Source organism: Caloenas nicobarica, chromosome 2 (genome assembly GCF_036013445.1).
Source record: "Caloenas nicobarica isolate bCalNic1 chromosome 2, bCalNic1.hap1, whole genome shotgun sequence".
In the NCBI taxonomy this organism is placed as follows: domain Eukaryota; kingdom Metazoa; phylum Chordata; class Aves; order Columbiformes; family Columbidae; genus Caloenas; species Caloenas nicobarica.
Genome location: NC_088246.1, coordinates 34,610,679 through 34,630,785, shown reverse-complemented (window position 1 = coordinate 34,630,785; position 20,107 = coordinate 34,610,679). Strand labels below are relative to the sequence as shown.

General features: G+C 42.5%; 1 protein-coding gene across 9 annotated transcripts in view; it reads left to right on the top strand.

The window, feature by feature from the left end:
• The window catches only part of HYCC1 (hyccin PI4KA lipid kinase complex subunit 1), a 364,011-nt gene that overhangs the window by 303,325 nt on the left and 40,579 nt on the right, over positions 1-20,107 (top strand). For 2 of the 9 annotated variants that reach the window (XM_065627714.1, XM_065627721.1), the window contains exon 1: positions 16,706-16,779. The exons of 1 other annotated variant lie outside the window; for it this stretch is intronic. In XM_065627714.1, the coding sequence (XP_065483786.1) occupies positions 16,736-16,779 (44 nt within the window). In that variant the 5' untranslated portion in view covers positions 16,706-16,735. Of the gene's footprint in view, positions 1-14,250; positions 14,355-16,083; positions 16,213-16,697; positions 16,780-20,107 lie in introns of those variants that run through there. 6 more of the 9 variants (XM_065627718.1, XM_065627717.1, XM_065627715.1 and 3 more) reach the window with 6 other exon arrangements.

Sequence of the window (20,107 nt, the reverse complement as noted above, 5' to 3'; positions counted from 1 at the left end):
TATTGCTGCTGTTTCATTCTGCTACTGGAATAGTTCCTGCTGCTCCCTTCATTCCTAGGACAGCGTGCATGTGCTGTATGGAGCCAGCACAAGTATAAGTGATCAGCCCAACTTCATGCACTCTCCAGAGAACTGACAGGACCCAGGATAAATAATAAGGGCTGTGGAAGGGAACCCAGAAAACACTGGTTAGCAAAGGGACTACACAGACAAGCTCCTTCCTTTTGGTATTTTCTTGAGGAAAACAAAATACATAGTGCCTCCAACTCTCATCTCCCCAGTCACCCACCGGGCTGAGTTTTTTGGAGGTTTTTTATAGCACAGAGGTGGGAGACCTTGAGAGCCTGGGAGCAGCATGGGCTCTGAACTGCTGCAGGAGCAGCGATCCTTGGCGTTACTAACGTGTGCGCTGTTGGGAGCAGCTAGCTTTGAGGAGTCACTTGGAATGACAGTGATGTATGGATCATGTTCGTTTGACAGCGTATTTGCTTTGTGGGTAGGAAGAGGCTGGTTTTGAAAGAAGCAATTAATGATGATTAAAGGAAGCTGTTCTGCAGTCGATCGTAGCTGCTTTCTGGAGCAGATCATGAGGGCTGCTGGATTGCTGTCTTTCACTGAGTTCTCCAGTGACAGCAGTATCTCCCTGCTTCCCTACCTGTAATATTTTATGCCTTTTCTTTTTATTGTTCTTCCTCTTGGATCCTCTTGGAGCTCTTAACTACCCCTATTCAATAATCCTACCTCTACAATCTGCTCTTTATTTTGCCCGGACTTTCTCACAGCTTTTGGTCACAACCTAGCAGTTCTCTCAGAAGTATGAGCCAAGGTTATACAGAAAAGCCATATCGGATTGGATCCTTGGCATAGACAGCTGAACCCCTTGCAGGTGGCAGGGGGATGACAGACGGGGTGACCAAGAGAGGGTTGAAAGACGCACTAGACAGGAGGTTATAAGATGCAGTAGATCTGTCTGGATCCAAGCCCAGATAGTGCACAGGTACCGGGAACAGAACGGCTGCTTTCAATAGCAAATCGTATTATCCCTTCAGAAAATAATCCAAAATTCAAACAAATTAATAAAAGTCTTTATGACTATGTAGAGGTCAGACAGTGCCTGTTACACACTCACCTACGGTATCTCACTTCTTCAGGACAGCAATGTGTCAGTCTCTCCCCAGTAATACATGTGCAACTGGAATATAATAGGGGCTTTACTGGTTTCCACTGGGCAGTGAGCGGGGCTATGACACAATCACCGACCCACTTTTACTGAAACAAACAACCTTTCTCTCTCCCCCACACAAACACTAAAATTGTTAGATCCAAGGCCAAATTCATGTTGTTGTGAACAGCTGCAAATCCACTGACGTCAGCATAGTTGTAACCACTCAGTAAAACAGCGAGTCCAGCTTGTGGTGGTTTTTTGGATGAATTTAAGTGGAACAATTGCATTCTATCTATCTAAAATTTGCCTGAGTTTTTCTTTAGATGTGTTTTTCCCTGTTCCATGGAATGCGGCCAGCAAGAAGCATATCTATAAGGTTCAAGGGCTGCTCAAAAGAGTTGTAATCTTACAAGATGCAGTCCACTCTGGCTTAATCTTGCAAAGTGTCCAAAAGCCTTAGTCTCATCAACATAGACCTTGAGTTACACAGGTCTAAGTGAAGCAGAGAACCAGCACTGCAGTAGTCCAAGCTTAAGAACAGTCACTGCTGATTGCAAAGAATTCTTTGTTCTGCTGAGAAGAGGAGAAACTCTAAATGGGAATGGAGAAAGTGCTGGGAGGATGTAATGGTCTGTAGTGGCTTCAGCACCAACTTCCAGACCAACGCTGCTATGCCTCAAGTACAGTAGAGTGAGTTGATTGACCTTTGGCAGAAGAAATTACTTCTGATAGTCTATGTCTACATGAGGTTAGGTGGTGCTGATCCCATTTCCTAATCAGAGGAGCTGCATGGGAGCTGCACTCCGGTTATTCCCATTAAAGTTGTGTGTGTCTCAGGAATTTGAATTCTCTGTGTTGAAATGGTAGATAAATAAACAGGATCTTTCAGGGGAGGAAAGGTATTGCTTCTTTTAGTTTAGTCAAAACAAGTTTCCGCATGGACATTTGCATAAGTAAGAAATTCTGATAGTGTAAGAATGTTTACAGTTCTAATCTTCATTTAAGTTATACAATGAAGTATTTACAGATTACTAAGGCAGACTTTCTAAGGCTGACAGGAGCACAACATAACATCAGCAATCAGGGTCTATTGATGTTGTTCTTTGTGCCAAGTCACGTTTATGCTGATCTTTGATCCAAGCAGTGTGAGTGACAGTGGTTTGGGATGCTTACAATGGGTAACTGACAAAAATGAGGACATACAATAAAATTCTTAGTACTGAGATGCAACAATTTGATGACAGGTACGTCTGAATCACTGAGGGAAAACACTTTATGTACAGGAGGAATTCTGAGTGTCCCATCTTTGTCTTGCTTAGCCTGAGGCTGTGGGAAGAGCAAACAAAAAGCATATAATTGTTCCCACACAAGAGCAGACAAGCCTACACTGAAAAGATAATGAGTGAAAACTAGCAGTATTCAGGGACATTGCATGCAGTCTCCAAGGAGAAACAAACTTCAGTTTGAGACCTTGAACATCAAAAGGAGCCAAAACACTTACAAACCTTTCAAGAAGACACAGGAGGGGAAGTTCACCTTTCAGAAGCTCCCTGTGGAGACAAACTGACAGAGACAGAAGGAGAGAGATGGCAAAGAAAATTTAAATACCTCCAGCTTTCCTACACCAGGCGGATGGCAAGCCTAGCAGTTGTACACGTGGACATTTTCACAGTTGTAGAGATATCTTTATCTTTCATATGCAAGTAACAGCAGGATTTAAGCTGGCCATTGATCACCCCTGTCATTGATACTAGAGAAAACAGAGGTACAGTTATGTATGAAGGACTAGGGGAGTCATAATTAACAGTGTGGAAAGTGCAGACAGGGCCCCAGCAGGAAGCAGAAGCATCATGATATGTCATCACACACACACAGATAGCTAGAGGCTTGGGATGCAGGAAGACACCTGCTCAGACAAAGGCCAGGGCTATTTTCCAAGTAGAGCAATGCTAATAAGCAGCTTTCTTTTTTTTTCCCTTTTTTTGGTTTTGTTTTGTTTTGTTTTGTTTTTTTAAAAAAGGACTATATTCTTCCCTTCATGTCTTCTTCCTACTCCACAGCCGTGTCTTCGCCTTTTTCTATCTCCTCTTTTTTGATACATATAGTCCTCATAAGGGTAGTATTTTAGGTATGGGGGTGTTAAATAGCTGCATGTACAAGTAGCTCTTGCAACTACTACTTCAGCGATGTGGCGGATGTCCTTCAAAGAAAAGGCACTAGTGTTTCCTAAAAGTGTGATTTAACTTAGTTGTTGGCTAAGTGGGGTTGTTTGAAGAAGCTTTTTGTAAAATCCTTTTGAAGCATCTTTTTTTCCTTTTTAATAGAGGTAGGTTATTTACTGGGGGTGTGGTGGTTTTCTTACAGCCCTGTGACTGGCACCTTGCAGCACGTTTCTAAGCTGCTGAGCATTGCAGTGCGTTTCTAGCCTGCCAGCCCTAATACCTTGGGCAGTAGGTGGCTGTTTTTAGCAGCAGTCATCTGCTGCCAAATTACCTTGCCAATGCTCTTCTGATTTCTAGACAGCTTGAAATCTAGGGCAGGCACACTCGGGGAGTTTGATGGAGGGCAGATCAGGCTCCTGCCCATTCACAGACTGAGCAACAGCTCATCCACGGTGCTTTTCCTTGCTGGCCTCCCAGACACAGCCATTGCTTCTTTCCAGTTTGTCCTGCATTATCTCCCATTGCTGTCAGTAGCAATAGCTGTTTTTGCAGTTTGAATCCTTCAGGGTATCTTTGCCTGTTGTCAAGTTTAAGATCCAGGGCCTTCTTGTCAAAGCCCCCTGGGACACACACACTAGTCTCATTTCCTCTTGCTTTCCACCACATTTCTCTCACCACTGATACCATCTGCAACAATTTCTTGATGTTATTCTTCTGTCTGCACCTATCTCCATTATTCCAGTGAGTTTCCTTCATGTGGAAGAATTTCCTGACTTTGTATATTGTGATTTTTCTGAATAATTCATTAATTTCAGACCACTTGCTCATCTGCAGACACCTGTTATTGTTTCTTTTCCTGTTTGAGAAGGAAGGGGGAACTCCAGGAGGCAAACAACCTTCTTTTGTTAAATTTAAGCTTTTTTGTTTTAGGTTTTTTTTTCCGGTGAGTCTGGCTTTTTGCAGCGTTAGGCTGCAAATTTATTTGACCAGGACTGATTTTGTTTGGTTTGGTTTCGTGGCAAAATCTGGCCCAGTGTGTGCATTTCTTTCCCAGGAAATTATTCTATGAACTTACTCAGAAGCAACAGCCAGAATCCACATGCACCCTCTCCATCCCAGACACAGCCTGAGCCTGCAGATACCACCTGCTGGCACTCAGCATTGCCCCCACATCGTTATTCTCTGCTCCTCTCCACTGAAAGGGGACACAATAGAGTGAACAAGAGGACAGCAGATGACTTGGCACATGCCATCCATCCCGTGGCACTGGACCTCCTCCAGCAGGGAGGAGGCTGCCATGGTGTGGCCATAGTCTGGCAGCAATGAATGGGCTGAGAGGGAAACAAGCGTGCTTCCCTGAAAAAATTATTTTGAGAGTGCACCTTGAATGGTCGGCGGCTCCAGTTTCATCTGAACAAATCGCAGAAACTCATTTCCAACAAAAAAAGTTAGACATGATGCTTCAGAAAACATGTTCATTCTCAATTCTTCTCTTCGTTTAATGTGAAGATCTATTTGTATTTGCCAGTACAAAGTCAAAATGTTACAAGAATATGAACTATTTTTTCATACAAACATACGGTATTTTTATTCTTGACAAAATTAAAAACCTCACGTGTAAAGCGTTGCACGTATTTTTGTGGGAAAATAATGGAAAATTGGTGAGGAGGATTGTAAACATGCTCAAGTGACTTGCAGCTGGAGTTGAGAAAAACATATATCATACTGATTGTTGTTTAACCTTGTGTGCTGGACAAGTAGAACATTTGTGTTTAGGCAACACAGGCCTGTGATAGACTTAGAGGCACCTTATCTACATGTTTGAGATTCCTGCCCTGCTGTGGGAAAGATCAAAGCACAGTGGTAAATGCCGCCTGCATGAATCCCTGAAATACAGGCGAAAACAGCAGGTTTGGTGATCCTCTAGCACAGACTGAGCTCCATGGTACCTTCATCCCTGCTCGTGTGCCTCTGCCCGGTTGCTGCTTTGGGGATCCCCTGGTTGGCGAGGAAACAAAAATAAATTTACTCTTTGCATTTCATTGGTGGTTTTGTGGTTGTTCCTGCATTCTTCCTGTGTTGGCTGACACAGTTTTCTTTTCAATGTATGCTGTTTTGCAGATTTCTAATATCTCATCTGTTTTAACAAACCCGTGTTTCAGAGTTACATATCTTTGGAGTGCCACAATAATACATATTCTTCTAAAGTTAATGCTTATCTGTATCTTTCAATAAATATTTAACAACTTTATTTCCTCTTCATGTATTAATTTAAAATTATCTGGCTGGGCCATTTTTATTTACATGTATTAGACGAGGTCCTTTTTTATAACGTGTCTCTTGAGGGAGTTGCAATTTAAAATATCTAGAACACTAACATTGTCGTGTTTCTTTCTACACATTTCAATACTGCAGTGTGTGAATTTGCACCAACCTGGCTGATGTTAGAAGTGTCAACAGTTGGACAGAGAAATCTATGTTCAACCTCATCCCCTCCAGTAGATGTCATTGTGACAATGGAGAATACTGCTGGGGATACTGGTGATGAGACCTGTGCTAAGGCAGGAAAAAAGCTTTCCTGTAACAGACTTTATACTGTCAAAACAGAGTAGTTCTTTCAATGCTTAGTATTTATAGAGAGCTTTTAACTTCTATAAAGCCTTGAAAAACAGAGCGACTATTAAAACACAGTCACCAGTCAGGTCACACAGGGCTGTGGTCTGTGGCAGTGATGTCTAAATGCTCTGAAGGTGGCCATTAATATACATAAATATGGGTGCACATGCAAGTGCAATACTAAGTTTGTCAACTGCCTTTTTTTTTTTCAACTATATAGTTTCATTTGTATGACACCCCTTGTTCAAAGCCATCACATCCTTTCTGTTATACTTCCCCCTTCTCTGCCCTAATCCTCTTTTGAAGTAATTTCTCCAAGGGAAACCCCAAATCTTCCTCCTTCATTTTTGCCGAGAATGAATCTCTCCACACCTATCAGCACCTGAGCTGCTGGTTGCCCAGTCAATTTTAAGGGTCATATCTGCCAAGTGAATGATGGGTTTTGAGTGGTAAATCCACAACCTTATATTATTACTAGGTATAATTTTAATCTCTCAAATAGAGAACAAACCCTCAGAAAAGGCAAGACACAAGTCATTCACTGGCAGTTTTACATGTACAAGGGCTGCAAGGCTGCAACATACACACCTACAAAAGAATTTGAAAAACATGTTGAAAATATGTTTAGCTGTTGTTAAATGGCTGATCTGAGTTTCTCAGGCAAGATCATGAAGTTCTGACTTAGAAAAAAAAAATCAGACACCTTTTCCTACCTTGGAAGTCCCAACAGTTCTAATTGAATGTGTGATACATATCTAGTGTGTGTTGTCCATTTTTAATTCCAGCCACATCTGCGTTCTTCATGACAGAATGATAATATGTAAGATGCCATCAGATAAAATAGAGCACAAGCTGAGCCAAGTGAAGCAAGAAAGCTGCTGAGCTGAAATGTGACTTTATGAAAATCAACAGCTATATCAAATATCAAGTCCATAATTTGAATGTTCTCTTTTGTCTAGATAATAGCCCTATGAATAATCAGTTTGTCTTCTTTAAAATATCAGGCTTTGGGGAAGTAGACAGCAAGAAAGTGGAGCACTAATGGCCTGATTAACTTAAGAGTCTGACTCTCCTCCTTAGTCCAGTCTTTGAGACTGAAGCAAGTCTCTGTGATCAACATTAGAAATTCTAGGGAAAATGGCCAAATGATTAAACCAAATTTGTGACCTCCCACACTAAGAGGAAAGCGAGTCTTATTGGCAAGGTTTTTTTCATTGTTCACACTCTTAAAAAAAAGCATTGGCTGGAATTTTCTCCTTGACCCAGTGGAAAGGATCTCTGCTGGCAGGAAAACAAAATAGTTAATCAAAACAAAGCAGCTGATGCTCTTGACAGAGCAAGAACAGACATCTGTCTGGCTGTTCAGAAAAGCCCCATAAAATTATATTAAAATAAATGAGTTAATGAGAGGGGTGCAAAGAATGCACTTGTTTATAAGTTATCATCTCATTTGGGCACTGTCGAAGTAGAAAGTAGTATAAAACCTGGGGAAAAAAAAGTATGTCTTTATCCTCAGGAAATTTAGGGTGGTTTACTATCAAAGTTAATAATGAAAATGAACTGTAAAAACCCCCACAGTAACATTTGAGGAACTGGGAAGAAATAGCTATAGACTATAAAAACAGGAGATGTAGCTATAATCTATCAGAAAAGGTAACAAAGATAACTGCCTACCTCATGCTTGCTTTGGATTTTGCTTAAAATATGTGAGATTTTTGCTACACATATATTTCTTTTTAAGAATACTTATGTTCCCATTAACAGTGTTCTCACAGTTATGCTAAAAGCATTTTGTAACACTGTAATTTAGCACTGAATTTCACTTAAGTCTTAAATATTCAGTCTGTAACCCATTACTTTGAGAGGAGAGAGTAAGCACGGCTGATAAAAGCCCAGAAGACCAGAAGATAATCACAAAGAGATATCGTTCAGTTCTCGGTATCTGTCTTAAAGCAGGGTCAAATATACCTAAACTGCTCCCAAAAAGCTGAGCTGATGGTAATTCCACACTTTCTTCCAGAAACCTGCTCCAGCTGCAGTGCTATCTGTACACTTAGAGCAGGATCTCCTAATGCCCATCTTCTGTCTCCCTTGCAGCTTAGCCCTGTAATTTGTCACTTTATCTGCTTTAAAATAAACATTATCCTCTCCCAGGGTTATGAAACTTCATAATCTAGCTGAAGCCTTAACTTTCCCTGGGGGGGAATTGCTTGACATGTGAAGTCTCCAGACTGGTTCTTGCACCCTGGAAGAGCTACAGCTGGGGGTAGGATGGGGCCATGGGTCAGACCAAAAAGATGTTGCTGTACAGAGACACTGATGCTGCTTTGCAGGGCTGCTTCCAGCTGTTCTGTATGGAACCAAACACAGTACACGTGCCATGGGCTTACTAACACAGGCCAGTGTCAGGGTGTCCAAGCAGGATATCAAGTTGCTTCTCTGGGCTAGCAGAAGACACATGCACTCTGTAGGCTTGGCTCCAGCACCCTGTTTCTTGGGGCTGATGGGATTACGCCAGGAGGGAGGGCTTTCTTTATGAAAGCGTGTGCGTGTGCTTCCAGCTCTCGTGATTCAAAGGAAAAGCTGACAAGCCTGACCCAAGACCAAGCAGTAATGAAATGTCAGCTGGTCGCTCTGAGCCCAACCGCACCCTCTTCATCTTCTCACCACACGCCGAGGGAGGAAGTGGTGAGAACAGCCCGACCGGCCTCCTGCGCCCCCAGCGCCCCCGAGATGCTGAGCAGCTCTGCCCCGGCCCAGCTGCTGCCCGGGGGGACAGAGCTTCTCATGGGGGATCCCCCGGGTCCCGCCATGGGCTAGTTTGCTTGCTGGGACACAATGCAGGACTGTTATTATCTCCTGAAAAGAATATGCAGATCTTGGGCTGGTCAGGGTGTCTGACAGCCCTTGTAAACTGAGCTGTTTATTGTCTGCAGTCCAGCAGCGAGACGATAATACACACACTCAAAATACTGTCAGCATGCCCAGGCACATGTGGGTCGGGAGAGGAATTTTCTGTAGGAATTACAGTTAGTGACCATCTGAAGAACCATGAAGATGTAAAAATCCTTGGATTGCCTCGCATGATTTTTTTCTCACTTTTACTTGCACAGCATCTCCATCAGCCCTCCCTGCTCCTCCTCCCAGTCAGGCACTACAAACAGTTGTGGTTAGAGAGAGTAAATCCAGCTCAGCTGTGATAATTAAAGTAGCTGTGATACTTTAATTGAGCTGCTAATACCAATGTAGGGATGTTGCATAAAAGGCCTGGTGGTTAGCAGCATTTATTTTGATACTTCAGTAAGCAGGGAGGGCTGTAGTGATACGGAGGGAATGTTCTACAGCACTCCCAGGAGGTGTCGTGCTGGATCCTTGTCACATTTTCCTAGTTTCCCCCTCCCAAATACAGCCTTTTCTGCTCTCATTTCTGTACTTCTTATGAAAGCAACCCCCATGTAATTCTCCTCTCCACCTTCCTCACCTCTAGGCTTATTTCTAGGATTCTGGAGGACATGAGCTTTGATACAGTGCTCATGTCTTTCCACTCAAACAATTAATCTTGTGAACTACTGCACTAACAAACCTGCGTATGTGCTTTTAACCTCTGCTTTTAAAGTGTGAGGAAGAAGTAGTAATGGTTTTCCTAACTCTCATGTAGTAAGGACAGCTGATGCATTATTTATGTTTATTATGATTTGGTTGCTAGGTTTTTAAAATTTTGCCTTACATTACTGGTACAGTAGGAAAAAGCTTTTTCTGTTATCAAATCCTCATAGTAGCTTCTCCTTAAAACTTGATCAAAATCAGGAGCTTTTATGTTTTATTCACTAGTATTGTAAGCATCGTTCCTTAGTGCAAAATACTGATACAGAACATGTTTAGAGAACTGGCCTTCAACAGCAAGTCAAACTTGGTTTAAAAATTGAGTTATGTGAATTTAAACTTTTGGAAAGCCTTGGAATAGTAGAATAAATTAACTATTTTGGTTTTAATTCTACTGTAGTGTTTTCATAACAAATATTTTTTTGCAATATTAGCAAATCAAGGTATAGTAGTGTTATGCTTGTGTGTAAGTTTTGCCAAGAAAAACTAAGGAGACCTAAAGAGAACTCCAGGTTGCCAGGAGAGCTCCAGGTCAGTAGAAAACATAAGCTAAATGCTATCTTTATTTAGAATAAATAAAACATATCATAAACTACTAAGTAAAGGAATTTTTTTTGGTAGTTCTATGCCAATGTATGATTTAAAAAAAAAAAACCCTGAAATTCTACTAAAAGGACTTTATTCAATCAATTGACCAACAAAATGTTGATAGATACCTTATTTCTTAAACATTTTCCTTCTAAGTGTTTTGTGATAATATGAGAAATCTGAGACTGTGAGATCTTCAGTGTTTCAGAGTCAAACAGATGTTAGTGATTTTTCACTTTCCTGGAAGATCTGGTGAAGAGCTTTCTGCTAGAGCTGTTTTCTATCAAAACATGGATTTGATAAACGAAACTGCTATCTTCCTACAAAAAGTTACATTTTACGTTTTCAAGAGAAAGCTTTCAAAATATTTTATTTGCAGTTGAAACTGGAATATTAAGAGGAAAACCATAAGTCAAAGCTAAACCTCTGACACTGTCAAAATATTTTATTTGTCAGTTGTTTTAGAGCTCCCAAAATAAAAATTGCAGAATTTGTGTTTTTGTAGGAAGTGTTGGCTTCTTATTTCTATTTGAAAGGAAGTTCCAGAATATCTGTTTTTTGTTCCCAGGTCAGCACGATTCCGCCCCCCCCCCGACTTTTTACATGCTTTGGTTACTGAAACTGTTTTCATGGAGGATGCCAGACCAGGACTCTCCAGAGCCCTCTGTGTTTGATACAAAGCTCTTGGAACTCTGCTGACTGGAAGAACGACTCGATGCTTCCTTGCAGTCCCAATTAGTGGAGTTATCAAAGGCTCTGTACGAGAGCGATGTGAGTTCTGGGCATCTTTGAGAATGTCAGCTGAATTTCTAATCAAGACTACAGACCGCTTTTAATTCTGAAGTGAGTGTTACTCCATCCTAACCAAAAGAGAAGCTGCTGCACAAACGTGCTGCCATCCATCCAGCAGCGTGTGCGGTTGTTACGGTCACAACCAGCCCGGCCTAGGCTGGCACCGTGACAGGGGACCAACAAAATGTCACTTCTGGAGTTCAGTCTCTCTCCCTAAATAGTCCCCTTCTCGGTGTCTTGCAGGCCATGGATTTGCTATGAGATCAGATGACTGGAAATAACTGCTGGTTTTTTCCCAATGTCCAGATGCACTATCTTTTAAAAACAGACTGCGTTGAATTGAGCTTTAAGAACATAGTCCTATGACAGAGATTACAATTGGTATCAAGGATTTCTATTTTTAAAGAAGCTTACAACTCCATTATAGTTCACAATCTAAATATAAGAACTTATAACGCACAGAGCAAAAATAATGAAGCAGACAGAAGCTGTAGGTTCCAAATTATGTTCCCGAGCAATGAGAATGTTTTATGAAATGTAAAGGAAACTTCTTCCTGGAAATACTGTTTCTGAAACAACACTGAGCAGCCCTGACTGGGGAAATGGAACAAAAGTTCTGATTCTTTGTAGCCCTCCTCTTAGAGGTCAATTTGAAATGGATTGCTAATGGCAAAAAACCTGCCATGAACACAAGACTAAAAGACAGGAAATGATGTGAACGTCTATGCACAGAAATATAAACACAGTGAAAAAATGTATTGCGTATAGTTTTGTGCATTTAGAATATTTAAGGCTAGTGTGGTAAGAATGCCTGAAACACTAAAATAATTCAGGAGTTATTAAAATCTGTGAAAGTAATATAAGGTGAAATATTTTCTTTTGACAATGTGACCTGACATTGCAGAACATTCACATTGCATATGAAGAATTTGCCTGCCTTTTGTTTGTGGGTGATTCATTACTTTTTCTAACCATTAGAGTCATAACACATCAATAACAGTAAAATTAATAACTAATGACAGTATGATCTCAGTACCTCTCTTTGCAATTATCAGGGTTACTTAGTATGTTGTGTGTGTCACAGGCCACATCAGCGCCCAGTTCTCCTCCTGACACTGTATATATAGTGGGTGTGAGGATGCAGGTTAACAAACTGCTCCTGCATGGCTCTGTCTTTGCTCCCATCACTTGTTCTTTGGTCCGTGCTGCTCTCGGAACTGTAGGACTGAGTGTTAAACCAGCTCAGGGAACAGAATCGTGTTCAAAAAAGCTTGGATTTTTTCTATTTGCTTCTCTTCAAACTGAATTGATTTGGTGTTCTGTGTAACTGCAGGGTGACAAAAAGCAGAAGGGTCTCAGGAATAGGTACAGGCAGCAGGTGTGGAAAACACTGTGATGGGAGCTGCGTGTGCCTGCACTGTTGTTGGCAGAAAGAGTGGTGGAAGCGCAGAGAAACTTGGATAAAGAGCTTGAAAACCCCCAAACTATTAAGTATTCTGGCTGTGATTCAGATGTATATTCTTCCTAAGGTAGAAATTTATTATCTCACTCATAAAGTTCCATTTGGTTGTTCCCAAGATTATGGCATTTAATTGTCTCTCTTCATCTTAGTAAAATAACAAAGCTCTTTTACACCTTTGTTGGAAGTATCATCATCTTTCATTTCAAGAAAACAGACCTATTTTATCCAGTGTCATAGAAACTGATGCCAGAATGAATTTAGATTGTACCACAGCAGGAGTATTCTGAAGACAAATGGCTTAGTAAGAAAGGTGTATTTTAAAAGCAGATTTTATGTATTAGAATTAGTATTCTAAAAGAACCTTGAAAATAATGCGTGCATTTTATTGTCAATAAATACAAAGGATACACTAGATACCTGTGGAAATAAATGGTACATCACCACAAGTCTAGATACAGCTCAGACAGAAAGGTACTGACGTGCATGCACAGAATGACCAGGAAGTCTTGAAGAAATGTGTTGAACCTGCCATTTTCTCAGGTTCAAGGCTCCAGGGAAGTCAAACTTTTCTGTGACCAGGCCATCTACCTGTACAGAGTTATTTAGGAAACAACAACTAGTAATGCATAGAAGAGCATGATTTTTAAATGACTAATTGTATGGGGCAACACTTTGTGACAGTGTTGGTGGAGCTAATTCTGGCTCTGTCATTACATGGTATTTGACACTAACCAAATCACAGTCTCCTTGCTTCAGTTTCACCACACAGCAATTAGATTACTGATTAATTTAATCTTTATTAATCCTGAAGATTACCATAAGCATGTGCTTCTGAGGATTAAAACCTAATCCTCAAAGCATACTTGCCGACAAACCCTAGTTGTAATAAAAAATGTAAACTCAACTTTAATTAAAACAAAAAGTAGCTAAGTGTGCAGTATTCATTTTTATTTCAAGATCCTTCCTCAGAACAATCCAAGGATGAAGTCAGTAGGAAAAAAAACCCCAACCTTTTAAAAAAAGAGAAAAGTAATTGAAAAAAGGCCTTAGACTACTGTGGACTGAGACCTGCCCTCAGGTGCTCCACTTTGTGAAGGCTGGTAAGAATCCAGCATCTAAATAATAATAAAGAAACGCCTGTTAAAAATTAAGAGGCATTGAATTATGAGACATTCTCATTTAGGTGCCTGGAAACATCCCTTGCGGAGCTGTCAGCCGGTATAATCGTCTCTTTGTTAGGGCTGGGGAAGTTAAAGACTTTATTTTGCTTTACAGGCTCATTAGTCAGCCCATCGCCAGCTCTGCTGTCATTTCTCAGCGCTGGTAGCCGGAGGGCCGGGGGAGGAGGGGGTGCGTGTTTTCGGACAGCCTCGAACACAGCCCAAGCGCTGCCGGTGCGTGTTTTGTTCCGTGTGGCAGCTCCGACGGCGGGCACTCCCCGCAGCCCCGGGCGGGCAGCATCTCCCCTCGGGGCACAACCCTCCCCGGCGCCCCGGGCTCCGCCTCGGCTTCCCCCGCGGCCAGGGCTGGGCGCTGCCGGGCGCTGGAATCACGTTCCCGATTCAGCCCCGGCGGGGAAACAATGACATAGTCTCCCCCTCCGGGGCCGCCGCCGCCTCTCACGTTCCGGGGCCTGCGGCGGCGGGACACGGTGGCGCCCGCCCGCCCGGGGCGCCCTCCCGGCCCGGCCGCCCCCTCCCGCCCGGCCGCGCCGCCGCCCGCCCTCGGAGCGGGGCAGCACCACCCATTGGGGGAGAGGAGGGCGCGGGCGCCCGCACCGTCCGCTCTGCCATTCTATTGGCTGGCGTGACCGCGCTTCGCCCTTCCATTGGCTGCGACCTCCGCCAGGCAGCAGCGGGGTCGGGCGGTGCCAGCCAGCCCCTGCCCGCCCTCGCCGCTGTCGCTCCCGGCGGGCGAGTAAGTCCGCGGGCGGCCGCGGCGGCGGAGTCGTTGTCGGGCGGGAGGGGTGAGTGTGACCGGCGGCCGCTCCCGCCGAGCCAACTTTTCCTGCGCGGGGCAGGGGCAGCCCTCTGCGCCGCCGGGACGGTTGGCGGCCGTTGGGCAACTAGCGGCCGGTTGAGGAGAGCCCCGTGGCTCCGGGTCCCGCTCGCCGCCCCCGCGGCGGGCTCCGCCGCCCCGCCCCGGGGCAGCCGTCGGCGCGCCGCTGGAGCGGCCGTTACCCGCCGGGCTCGCGCGTGGGGAGGGAGGCGGCGGCGGAGTTGCCGCGGCGGGGCCGAGGGACGGGCCGGTGCCCGGGGCGCGGCGGAGGGGCAGGGCAGGGCAGGGTGGGGGGCCGTGACGGGCTCGGCGGGCCCCCTCCCGCTTTGTCGGGGAGAGCCGGTCCGTGCCCCCGGTGCGGGGCGGGGGGAGCGGGGCCACGGGGTGGCGCTCCGGGGAGCGGCTTCAGGCTCCCCTCTTCCCGCGGGTCCCCTCGGAGCGCCGCCGGCAACCTGGCCGCCTGCCGGCGTCCTGCCGCGCCCCGTCTCTCCGGGCAGCGATCGGGGAGCTCCGGCAGAGGCGGGAAGCGGTGGCCCCGCCGGGGCGGCTCGGGGCTGGCGGGGCAGCGGGCGCTGGTGTCGCCTGGAGAAGGCAGCCGGGGCAGCGGGCGAGACAAAGGAGCTGCTCCCGCTCGTCTCCGCGGAGCAGGGGCGGCCAGCGGGGTGCCCGGCAGCCGCCTGCCCGCTGCTCCCGTGTGCCCGCTCCTGGGAGATTTAGGACGTAGTTTAGTTGCCTGCTGTGAAATGCTTTCGTTCTCATCCACCTCTTCTGTGTGCGTGTTTGGTTTTTGTTTTTATTTTATTATTATGTTTTTTTCCCCTGCCGCATTGACTTCGGTGTCCGTGGGTAGGGATGCGAGAGGTGGCAGCAACAGTTACAATTACTGAGAGTTTGCGGTTGAGGTTCCTAAGAAGGAAGTGTCGCAGACTGCAGGGGGTTGTGCCTGTGTAGGCTTCGTTATTTAACTACACGCACGTTAAATTAAATTGCTATGTGCTTTGTGTTTTAAAGGTAATGGTAAAAGCAAAGGTGATGCCCATGGACTTATCGTGTTCCCTGTAATCCTGAGAGCCATCATATTTGTGTCCAGTCCCATTGAATTCAAACTCTATCCTGATAAAGCTCTTCGAGTCTTAAGTTCACAAGGAAAAGATTTGCATACTCGGGGATTATTGAGCCTTGTTAGCACTGATCTTTCATCATTTTTAATATAAACTGCTAGTGTGTAAGAAGAAAACTACAGAAGAACAAAATACGAAAGTTGCTATTAAGTGATTGCTGTTACGAAGTTTTGTTAGGTGCAAATTCAGATTTGGTGATTAGTTTTGGGGGTTTTTGCCTTTTTTTTTTTTTTAAGAAAACTGGAACAAATGACACTGCAAAGAAGCAAAAAGCAGTTTTATGTAGCAAAGTGTAGAGCGACATTGGTGATTGTTTTTCATTGCATCTAAAAGGCTTTTCTGCAGTTTTTCCCTCCAATAATGCAGCTAGATGCTGCCAAGTGTCTTTTCAGAAGCTTGTGCTTTTCACAGAATGCCTTCATCTATAATACTGCTTTGCTTTTGTTGTACTCTCCACCTTCCAAGTTCTTTTATGTTGTGTAAAGTAAGTAGCATTATAAAGCTTAGTGAAATTAACTTCCAATCTGTTTTACTTTCATCAGTGAAATACTTTTGGTTAAAGTAATATTCTTTTAGTTTTAGATCCATCTGGCACTGTTGTTGGACATATTTTTCCTCCAGAGTAAGAAGACAATAAGAAAATACTACTTTACAAATGCAAAACTCATCTGCTTCTCTTCTGTGATAACCTCTTTGTGAGACAAGGTACTTTTAACAGGCCTTTTATCAGAGGGGTGGCAGTTTTGAGGAAGTTCAGTATTGCTTTGGATGATTTATTAACTGTAGCAATTCGCTTGCTCTTCAGTGTTAAACTGTTTTGAAGGTACAAGTTAAATTTATTCAGAATGCTTCTTACAAGCAAAAAGGCTTTCACAGGCAGAATTGTGTTGAACTTCAGCCATAGTCTCCTGAATGGGAGAGTTTTCTTCCACTTGAGAGTGTCCATGGTAGACATGTTCACAGGCATAGCTGGGTAGTTAAGTCACTGGGATTCTAATTTTGCAAGGACTTGTATCACAAACAAGCATGTGCGTGAGATATTGCAAGGCTGGGCACTACCAGTGGCATGTGTCATCTGTATTTTTCTTAGCACAATGGGGCTGGCTCTGAGCTGGGAGAAGAGACTGTTTACTGATGCATATGTTATGACTGTATCAAAGTTGCTGAGTTAAAGTCTAATTCTTAGTACATGCTAGTGTAAAACGCCAATATCTTCTGCCTTCTCTGTATGTTCGTGTCAGGAAATGCATTTTCATTAAATCCTGCCTTAAGGTAAATATTTGGTTTTCTCTTAACCTGTGAGTTTAAATGCATGCAACATGAAAATGCTTGTTTGTTCTGGAGACTTATTAGTTATCGAATGTTGACTAGCGTCCGGCTATTTTAATTAGAAAATAAACATACTTTTTATGGCCCGATGTGACAACTATTTGTTTCAGGTTGTGTAGAAGATGCATAGTTTGAGAAATCTGTGTGATTTGTAAGAGAAAAGTCACAGTTCCCATGCTTTCCTTTGGGACTATGAGCCTATGGCGCACTCTTTATATTTGAGGCTTTTAAATGGAACTTTTATGAGGTGTAAATGTTTATATTGATGAGAATATTAAAATGCAGTAGCACTTGGACTCTTAACAAAGATCACCTGGGTGCTCTACAAAAATACAAGCTTAGACTTAAATCTGTTAGGTGGATCACCAGGCCAGGTTTCATTCCCAAGGCTTTACTTAGGCAAATATGCTCTCTGCGTAATGTGGCACGCTTCCTCTCTTAACAAATGCATGATTGGGTACAAAGCTTGTACTTAAGTCTACCATAGGATTTGTGCGGGTGGTTTTGCTAGCATAGGTGGAGATTAATGCATATGAATCACTGCACTTGTGTATCACAGTGTTACCAGTTACCAAGCAGTCATTATTCTTGGAGCAACAGGCATGAAGTTTAAGCACGAGATCCCATCATACTGGATAGGAACTGGGAACACAGACGATCTGACCTTCACTGTGTGTATGCTTTGTTGTCTGTGAAGTGAGGAGAACTAGAGTCTGAATCTGTTACACTTTAGAAAAATTGAAGTCTGCCAATTTGTATTTATCTTCTGAGATACAATAGCTTGATGACTGGAGTGACTCTGTGTAATCTCTAAGATTTCTTCCATGGTATTATGAAAATACTATGTGCTTAAAACTTGTACTTTATATGCAGTGATTTTCAGTGTGTTGGTTTGTACTTGCTAGGATGTACTTGAAAGTATTTGTTGTTTTACTGGAATCTGATAGTTTTCCTGCTCAACAAAATTACAGCTTTTGATTTGTTAATGCTGTTGTGTTTAATTATGTGAGTATAAAAACCCCCACACCTTAATTAGAACTGCACGCATGATATCTTTTATTTAAATTCGTATTTTCTTTCTTTTCCAAAAAAAGTGGCCCTTTTGGCAGCTTGCTATCCTCATTTGCCAGAATTGAAATGGTGACCTATTAAGTGCACGTTTGGGAGTGGAGAATGTGTTGGAATTAAAGCATCGTTTTATTAGCATCAGTTAATTAGAAACTTAAATTGGATTAATTTATTTGAAATGCTTCTTGAGATAATCTTGGAAGGCAGTAACAAAGTGGTGTCAGGACAAGGACTGAAAGCTGTGTCAGATCTGTGTTGTTGAAGACAAGGAGTACTGAAGTATGAAAACATTTTGAATGTGTGGCAACTGCACATTGCTGCAAGGCCATGTTTAAAGCTTCTAGGCTGCTCAAGCTCTGCATGCTGTTAAAGTGTTTTATTAGTTCCTGCATTGACCAGAATCTTCCCTGTACTCTAAGGTATACTATAAGTGTAGGCCCACACTTTTAAGATGTACTCTGCACGCTCTCAAGATTTTCCTTATAAATAACTGATACTTTAAATGTTTGAAGTTACTTGAAACATTGGTGAAATTTAAGAAGTTTTTCATGAGGCTGAAGGCGTGAAATGCTTCTGCAGTTGTTCTTATTGTAAATCATCAGATTTCTATTATAACTTGTGCTGGAACTTTGTTAGCATGAAAACTGAAATACTTCTGGATTAGATTAAAAAAAAAAAGAAAAGCAACATCTAAAAGATCCAACAACTGTAATAGTTTTCAGTGTATAGTACATCTAAAATAATGCAGGGTATGAAGTGTTTTCTTGTACTTCTGGTGCAAGCATTGTGAAGCCTTTGTCCTAATTAGGACCATGTTCTTGAGCAGCAGAATAAAAATAGAATATCAGCTTAGTCTGGGAGGGTGACTGTTATTTACAGCGATTTCTTAAGATACATCCCCACATGAACTTATGTGGTTTGATAACAGCTGGAAAGGTAGTGAATAAAAGCAGTATTGCTTACGGCCCAAATGAGTACTGAAGTTGTCCAAAAGTAACCCTTTCTTGTCATTGCAGTGGTAGAAATGGGAGGATGTTGGTGTATTTGATTCATCGTGATGAATTAAGAGTTTCATGTAAGGCTTCAGTGTAATTTCTAAATGGTGTACAAATTTAATACATGTGGGTTTGATAAATAGTACTCCTAGTAACAACTATGTATTAGAACTGAAATCAATAAAGCATGTGAAATTTGGACAGATATTTAATAATCGTCACTTTTCTATATGGAGAATGCTGTGAAAAGTGAGGGTGTGCATGAAAAAATTTCTTAAGTTTATTTTAAATGACCAGTATTGCTGGAGAATGATCTGATTGTTGAGAGGAAGACTGGAAATGAGTTATCTGTCCAAAACAAATGTATGTTTGTCTTCTTCCATCTCTAACCCCTGGCGAGATGAAATGCTATGTGGCAATCAAAGCGTAACAAAGAAATCTAGGTAAAAGCAATACTAGCTGAGTAGTAAAACATGCGTTTTCCTGATGCAAACGTTGCTGAGTATTTGTTTTACATCCTGATTAGCATAAGAGCTCTCATTCTAAATTTAGTGACAGAAACTGTATATTTTGGGCACTTTTGATAGCTACTGAAGAGGGCTCTTTTAGGTAAGAGGTAAGATATCCTTTGCATTTTTAAAGTTTTTTTTCTATTTGGAAGCTAACCTTTAATTAAAAATAGCATAGTATGCTCTGAAGCTGCACTGGATACTAATTAACTCACTTCAGTGCCTAAAGCCATGCTGTCTCCTAAGGTTTCCTGCTGTTTGCTCTGGATAAATATTTATGCTTCAGCAAGACATTAACTTCAACCTGACGAATAGTGCATACAGCTTTAATATTTTTGTTAATACTAAACACCATGAATCAGTACTGTTACTATATTTTATTGCAATTCTTTTTTTTAGAAAGGGGACAAGAAGCCCGTTACACTTTAAATACGTGACAGAGAAATCTAATACTCAATAATTAATCTGTCTAGCAGTCTGAGTATTGTATAGAAGCTAGTGCTGGAAAATATAAGGTCTTCGTGAATGTCTTGTTAATGGACAAGACTGTACAATATCTTTGTGGTTTGTTTTCAAGTACTTGAACCCTGTTCTCATATGTAAAGACAATTGTTTTGTATTTTAAATTCTTTTTAATCCTGTAGTATTTTCTATATTAAAGGAAATGACTGGAATATGCATAAAAGCATTAAGTTGATT